General features: G+C 43.1%; 1 protein-coding gene across 3 annotated transcripts in view; it reads right to left on the minus strand.

Moving 5' to 3' along the window:
• The window catches only part of CDIN1 (CDAN1 interacting nuclease 1), a 274,464-nt gene extending 270,175 nt beyond the window's left edge, over positions 1 to 4,289 (minus strand). For 2 of the 3 annotated variants that reach the window (XM_043555710.1, XM_043555711.1), the window contains exon 1: positions 3,928 to 4,289. In XM_043555710.1, coding sequence (XP_043411645.1) covers positions 3,928 to 4,028 — 101 coding nt within the window. In that variant the 5' untranslated portion in view covers positions 4,029 to 4,289. The remainder of the gene's footprint in view (positions 1 to 3,927) is intronic. The other variant, XM_043555709.1, reaches the window with a different exon arrangement.
• Positions 4,290 to 8,078: the final 3,789 nt, after the last annotated feature.

Genomic DNA, 8,078 nt, shown 5'->3' on the forward strand with positions numbered 1-8,078 from the left:
CATGGGGGGGGCACCTGGGTGGCTCAGATGGTTAAGCGTCTGACTTCAGCTCAACTCACGTCATGATCTCACAGTTTGTGGGGTGAAGCCCGGCGTCGGGCTCTGTGCTGACAGCTCAGAGCCTGGACCCTGCTTTGGATTCTGTGTCTCCCTCTCTCTCTGCCCCTCCCCTGCTCGTGCTCTGTCTCTCTGTCTCTCAAAAATAAATAAACATTAGTGGGTGATAGGAATTGAGGAGGGCACCTGTTGGGATGAGCACTGGGATGAGCACCTGTTGTATGGAAACCAATTTGACAATAAACTTCATATTAAAAAAAATCATACTAAATAAATAAATAAATAAACATTTAAAAAAAAAAAAAAAAACCAGTAAATACAATGGGGCACCTGGGTGGCTCCGTTGGTTAAGCATCCGACTTCGGCTCAGATCATGATCTCATGGTTCCTTGAGTTCAAGCCCCATGTCAGTCTTCTGCTGTCAGCACTGAGACTCCTTTGCATCCTCTGCTCCACACCCCCACCGCTACCCCACTGGTTGTCTCTCTCTGTGTCTCTCTCTCAAAATAAATAAACTTAAAAAAATACATACAAAGTACATCTACTGCATATCGAAATATGATGACTGACTCACGGGAGAACACTTACATGATTGTTTGAGAGCTGAACTAGCTGCTTTTTCCATGGGACACCATTTTTACTTGAATGAGCAATGAACAAAGTGTAATTATTCAGATTTGGGTATCTAGAAAACACTTTCTCAAAAATAAACAACATGAACCTGTCACTTAAGGAAAACAACCGGTAGTATTTATTGCCAATGATAAAATTTGAGCTTTCAAGGGAAAATTCAAATATTGGAAAACTGAACCCATCACCGTAAGCTTGACAGCTTCAAATCTTACAGACTTTTCTGATGAGATCAGTGGGATATTAACAAATATGATTTTTTAATATTGTATAATGAAAGGTGACAACATTGAAAGATTTACATAACTCACAACCAACATTTTGCCCACAACGCACGGATGACAAAAATAACGCATGGGTGAAAGATCCACTCAAAGTTCAAGACAGGCCTATGGACTGCAATATACATTGATATTGGATATCCATTGAGAGTGAAACGCTCCATGATATGGTTTCACCTTCTACACTGCAATTAACCTTTAAGAAAACACTCCTTGTTAGGTTGTATGTAGCAACAAAAATATCCACCATTATCTAAAAATTCTATTAAATCATTCTTATCTTTTACAACTACATTTGTCTGGGGCCAGGGTTTCTTCATATTCCTTAATCAAAATAACATATTACAACAGGCTGACGGTAGAAGCAGATGTCTTCCTTCTATTAAGACAGGCATTAAAAAGATGTGCAAAAGTGTAAAAAAAATACCATTTTCTCACTACTTTTTTGAAATGACGGTTGATTTTGTTTTGTTTTGTATTTTTTTATTTATTGATTTTGAGAGACAGAAAGAGTGCGAGCAGGGGAGGGGCAGAGGGAGAGACAGAGTCTCAACCCAGCTCAGTGCTGTCAGTGCAGAGCCCACGGGAGGCTCAGTCTCACAAAACTGTGAGATCATGACTGAGCTAAAATCAAGAGTCCAATGTGTAACCAACCCAGGTGCCCCACCGACAATTGTAAAACAGTGCCATAATGAAAACTATAAAGCCAACTCCAAAATCACACTGTTTATAGAATTCCCACCCATGCTGCTAAATGACCCTTTAATTCCTTGTTTTGCAGATTAGTAGCACAGACTCTCCAAATAGTTTCCAGTTGAAGAAGAGTTAGTTATTCTCTGAATGGTGGTTGGGAAAAATGAAAATTATTTGGCTCTATCATGAATAAAAGAGGGAGGGGAGGGGAGGGGAGGGGAGGGGAGGGGAGGGGAGGGGAGGGGAGGGGAGGGGAGGGGAGGGGAGGGGAGGGGAGGGGAGGGGAGGGGAGGGGAGGGGAGGGGAGGGGAGGGGAGGGGAGGGGAGGGGAGGGGAGGGGAGGGGAGGGGAGGGGAGGGGAGGGGAGGGGAGAGGAGAGGAGAGGAGAGGAGAGGAGAGGAGAGGAGAGGAGAGGAGAGGAGAGGAGAGGAGAGGAGAGGAGAGGAGAGGAGAGGAGAGGAGAGGAGAGGAAAGGAAAGGAAAGGAAAGGAAAGGAAAGGAAAAAAAAAAGAAAAAACCGTGCCGGGGTGGCTCAGTTAAGCATCTGACTTCAGCTCAGGTCATGATCTCACAGTCCTTGAGTTCAAGCCCTGTGTCAGGCTCTCTGCTGACAGCTCAGAGCCTGGAGCATGCTTTGGATTCCGTGCCTCCCTCTCTCTCTCACTCTCTGCCCTTCCCCCGCTCATGCTCTGTCTCTCTGCATCTCAAAAAGAAATAAACATTAAAAAAAAAAAAAAAATTTAAAAAAAAAAAAAAAGAGCATAAGAGAATAGGCATGGTGCCTAAACCAAGGGCATCCTTCATCAGTGTACTTCGTAAGTCCTTCATAAGCCTATGGGGAGTTTACCTCTTATGGAGAAGACAGGGGAAAAAAAAAGAAAAAAGAAAAAGACAAAGAGGTGAGGAAAAAGAGGAGAGGAAAAGAAAGAGAAAAATACAGTAGTAATATAAGAACACAAGGAGAACAGAAGATCTAAATGCATGCTCTATCTTAAAACTGCCCAGAAAAATCTACCTATTCCCTCAGCTAACTAGCCTTCACCCATTTCACTGCTCATTGGCAGAGTTGACAAGAGTTGATGAAAGATAATTAAATTCCAATTTTTCAGTTTTGTTCCTTGTTAGAAAGTCTGATAAAGAATCTTAAAAACTATAAAAGGAGAAATATTGCCCTTAATTATATCTGGACAATATTAAAAACAGATTCCTTCATTTTACAGATTAGGAAAACTGAGTCTCCCCCCAAAAAATTGGGGTCATAAAAGACCTTTAACTTCCTCTTCAATTTGTACTTTATTAATACCAATTATCCAGTAATCTCTTTTTCTTCAAGAAAACACTTCTTTGATGGTATCCGTTAAAGGGTTACACCTCAAGGACAAAGAGGCTCTCCATTACGGGTTAATCATGCTCAGTGCCACAAAACAAATGGCACAAATTTGGACATGGTTTTGAATCAGAAGTAAACAGACATTCTATACTTTAACTTGGCCAAAATACAATAACTTGGTTTCCTAGACTGCTTCTTTGTGTCATGTCTGGGCCTCAGTGCACATATCTTTAAAATGAGTAAGTCTATAATATAGAGTTCCTAAAGTCCCTTCTTAGAAAGTTGGATAATCTTAAAGTCACCGAAAACAGATGAGTTCTGGGGAGGTGGGAAGTATGAAATACACCTGGAATGTGTATATATATGGTTGTTGAAATGGCCAATGTTGACCCAATAGTGGAGTCCCTAGAGCACCAATCTCTCTGACTGGACTGAGATCACTTAACTGCTTTAGAGTCAAAGTTGAACAGTAGGAGGTCCCTTTCCCCCGGTGGTACCTTGTTTCTTTCCAGGGTCCAACTGAAAAGGGTCCTCCATTTCCTCCTTCTGGATCTAGAATTTGTATTTCCACTTTGGGAGGGCCCTGCCACCTATCATTCATTCCTAGTATCTGTCAATTAAACACTAGGCATTTATGAAGCACCTACTATGTGCACCCATCACCTAGAACACACCAAGTTTTCAATAAACATTAATGGACTTAAATATAATTTCAAGGCCTTGGAAAGCTGCCAGGGATTCATCCATTTAAGAGTCTCTTGTGGTAGACAGGTGAAAGAAGCAACCTCTTCACATCCCTGATCTCCTAAGACCAGACACTCTTGTTCCTCCCCGCTCATGTGTGACACGTGTTTCCTGAGCGCTGGCTGGGATGCCCAAACACAGCTGCTGCAGGCAAAGGGCTAAAGGGCTGTGCGAGTGGAGACAGACACTTACCTGGGGAACCTCTGCTTCAGCTTCCTCAGGCTCTGCCTGGTAGGCGGCACAGACACTAGGCACTGGGCTATCTCGTCGTACTGGGCTTTGGTCAGTATCATGTTGGGCCAGGGACTGGGAAGTGGCGAGGACAAGGAAAAAACACCCCGGGCTCCAGCAGCCTTGGTGCCGGGAGACGAGGGGTGGGCACACAGCGGCACGGCGCTGGGTCCTGGTCTTTTTTGGCTTGCTCCTATATCACCTTTACCACCAGCTGCACAGACGAGCTTCACACCGCAGCTCGGCGTCGGGGGGCGGGCTGTAGCCCCGATTGCCCTACCTTGGCTTTCTGAGCAGCCGCAATGGGCCCAGCCGAAGGCAACCGGCCGCCATGTTAGTTAAGGGCAAAACAACCAGGAAGTAGCTGTCGTCAGCAGAGGTGGCGCTTAAATCGCCGCGGGCTGGCGTCCCGGCCGCTTCCACCTGGGATCATCCTGGGTATTTTGCGCAGTTCACACTCTCCCAGCTGCCAGAAGCCAGGGAGCCGTAGCGCACAGACCAGGCGGCCGAGCACACGGGTGCCGTACCCACAATCTTTAAGCTTGAGCCCCGGAAAGCGACTGCTAGGGCGCGCGATTTGAATACGCTTTCAAATGCGCCCGTTTAGCGCAGCTCCAATCCAAGACACCTACAAAGAAAGCTGGCTTCACTCTACCAAAGTCTCTCTGCATTCTGCGACCCTGAGCCTGGCAGTGAAACCCACTAGGGTGGCTGTAGACCTGCAGCTTGGCCTGTGTTGAGGAAAGTCCGGCCACTTCTGCAGTTCGCGTGGAAGGGACTTTTGATTCAGGTTGGAAAACGGTAGAAAACAAATCCGACGTCATCAAATAGCCCGCAGGAAAGAGTATCCCTCTTACTTCCCAGAGTTAGGTACTGCAATCAGTCAGTTCTTTCTTCTTTTTGTATTCTGAGCTCTCAGAAAATAGTAGGCGCTCCAGAAATGAGTCATTGAATGGATTACTGTTCTTTAGGTGTTGTGATAGGATCTCAGCCCTCCTGAGGCAATTTATTAGGACATCAGCCCCTCCTTTAATCCCTTTTTAAAAATCTCTGGTTTTTAGACGGCCATGTGTTGTGTTTCTTTTCAAATTGTAACATTTTAAGCAAATGAAAGAAAAAGTGTTTCGATTTTAAAGAATGTGTAAGTTGTAATTTTTTTTTTTTTTAACCTGGAGTAGGGCCTAGATTGGAAATTTAGCTTAGATACGCTTTCTTGGAGAAATTTCTGAATCCATCTAAGCCTTAGTTCCTCTGTCTGTAAAACTGATTTTTAAAATTCATGGAGTTATTGTTAGCATTTAAATAAATTAGTGCAAGGAACAGATTCCTTAGCATAGGGGCAGATAGTCTGTGTAAGACAAAAAGCCTTTGTAAGACTACTTGATAATGATAGGTCACATGGACATGGCTGTTGACCAGGTATTGTCTGTTTTCCACATATTTAGTCTCCTAATCTTCATAGCTTCTTATGAAACAGGTACCATCGACATGATAATCCTCCTCCTCCCTTTTGTGGGGGGCGAATAAACTGAGGCATGGAAAGTTTCAGTAACTTTCCCAGAGGTCAAGAGAACAAGTAAGCAACCCCAGAGTTTAAACTTTCAAAATTTGGTTCCAGGGTCTGTGGTCTTGCCACCATTCACTGAAGACCTGCTGCAAACAGAACTCTTAATGCTTAATTACAACACACCAAAAGTAACAACTCTCTTAGGCCAAAGGTTAAGGATTTTTTTTTTTTTTTGAAGGGAACAATCTACATTTCAAAGAACCTTTTAGAGCAGGTTTTTAAAAAGCTGCACCACTTTATTTTCCCAGGTGTCTCAAAATCCAGTATTAACAGGGAATCCTGAACTCAGCAACCATAGTTTTTTTTTGGTTTTTTTTTTAATATTTACATCAGAATGTTTTGTTTTGTTTTGTTTTGCCCATATGCTTTGCATCTAGCCCTGGTTGTGTGACATTAGTACATAACTATTTATTTATGGCAGCATGGCCTGGAGTTACCACCTGGCTAGTTTGTTGCTGACCCTGCCATGACTTTTACATGAAAGCTAGCTGACGATAAGCAGGCACTACTTGACCCCCCCATTCCTTTCTCCTTCCCCACTTCACTCTTTCCAATTCACAGCCAACAGATTTTTATAGGAAACATCAGTTCAAGGATGTTTGCTCTAGTTCTTTTTTATGGTGACTCCTCTCTGGCTCTTGTCCTGTGTGCACCCTCACAACTGTTCAGGAAAAACAAAAAACAAAAAACAGGTTTTTCTGTTTCTTTACTTGTAACATGCTGGGAGTTTACAGTTTTGACCCAAATCCAGTAGATTGTTTAGAGTTAGCGCCAGGGGAAAAGCACAGTTATGTTGTTTCTTCATTGGCAGTGACAGTAGGGATGTTTATTATGTACAAAATAGAAGCAAAGCAGAAATGTAGTGGTAGTGGTGTTTAAGTGTTGTTTTATTTATTTTTTAACGCGAAATGCTCAGGGTAAGATAATTACTCCTTTGAGGCTCTTGTCTCTCCCCCTTAACCCTCCCCTTCACTCTTCCCCATCTCTCACATCACACTCCATGCCCCTCATCTGCTTTATTCCTTCTAGAGCTGCCTTTCCATCTCTGAAGTTCCCCTAATGTTTCTCAGTCAGTAATACCATTTCCCCACTTAAGTGAAATAGATCGTGAAATGAAAATAATACCAAAATAAAACTCAAAGAACTAGCTCCCTGTTTAAAATCGGTCATAAATTGTGTGGCCTTGAGCAAGTGACAGTCTCTCTGATCCTGAATGTCACGGTGTAACCCCCAAGAAATGGAACATTTTAGTTCTGATGGGGAGAAAGAATCTACAAATATGAAAAATGTATACGAAATCATAGCAAGAGAATGGGTCAAAGTGGAGAGTAGCTACCTCGAAGAGCCAGTAGCCCTGAAAGATGGGCTAGGGAGATTGGCTTGACCAGATCTCTTTCTGCCAATTCCTGGACACTGTGAATGACGGACAATTGTAAAGGAGTGTGGGGTTTGGCAGGGAGGCATCAGAAGGTCATTTCAAGAAGAGTGCTAAACACAAAGGACTAAAAATAAGAATGAGCCAAGTCACGCGCATGGGAAAGTTATTCTGGCTGGAGCAAAGAGTTCTAGACAGAGTGAAAAGGAGTTGAACATGCTTGACCTTGGAAAGAGTCAGTCGCATTTTTAAACAGTCTGTTGTTCACTGACTCTGCCAAATCTAATGCATGGTTTTAAAAATACATACTGGCATATTATTTTTATTATATTTTAAAGTCTGATTCAATTCATGGAAACTTGGTAAAGTCATCTCATTGATTATTTTAAAGAATAATTGAAGTTTACTAACAGAATAAAGAAGGGACTTAATATTTAAGCTCATATTATGCTGAAACCTTATCCCATTAGCCATCATCCCATTATAGTTTCGGAAACTGAGGCTCAAGGAGAGCAAAGAAGTTGTCTCCTGGGTCCAGTTCAGTCACAAAACCATGATTTGGATCCAAGCTAATCTGACTGTAAAGCCCCATGTTCTCCATCACCATGTTCTATAATTCAAAAAGAAAAAACTCTTTGTTTGAATTTTCCTTAAGTAGCATGTATGCTTCAAACTAGCTGGCTACTTTCTTTGGCCAGCAGCAGTGCCTGCTGAAGAAGTGAGGACCTTCAATTTTGACAGTTAGCCAGAACACACTTTAAAAAACTCATTTGGGGGGCGCCTGGGTGGCGCAGTCGGTTAAGCATCCGACTTCAGCCAGGTCACGATCTCGCGGTCTGGGAGTTCGAGCCCCGCGTCAGGCTCTGGGCTGATGGCTCAGAGCCTGGAGCCTGCTTCCGATTCTGTGTCTCCCTCTCTCTCTGCCCCTCCCCCGTTCATGCTCTGTCTCTCTCTGTCCCAAAAATAAATAAACGTTGAAAAAAAAATTTAAAAACAAACAAACAAACAAAAAAAACTCATTTGGCATCTTTGAATAGAAGAGATCTCATATTGGTCTCTTCTCCCTATGAAGTACCACCTAAAGCGATGCATCTTTTGGAAGCAGAGTTTACGTTTCCATACATGCCATCCACGAGTGCCAAGTCCTTTTATCCTGGTCCCAATATAACA

This window comes from Prionailurus bengalensis, chromosome B3 (assembly GCF_016509475.1).
Source record: "Prionailurus bengalensis isolate Pbe53 chromosome B3, Fcat_Pben_1.1_paternal_pri, whole genome shotgun sequence".
In the NCBI taxonomy this organism is placed as follows: Eukaryota; Metazoa; Chordata; class Mammalia; order Carnivora; family Felidae; genus Prionailurus; species Prionailurus bengalensis.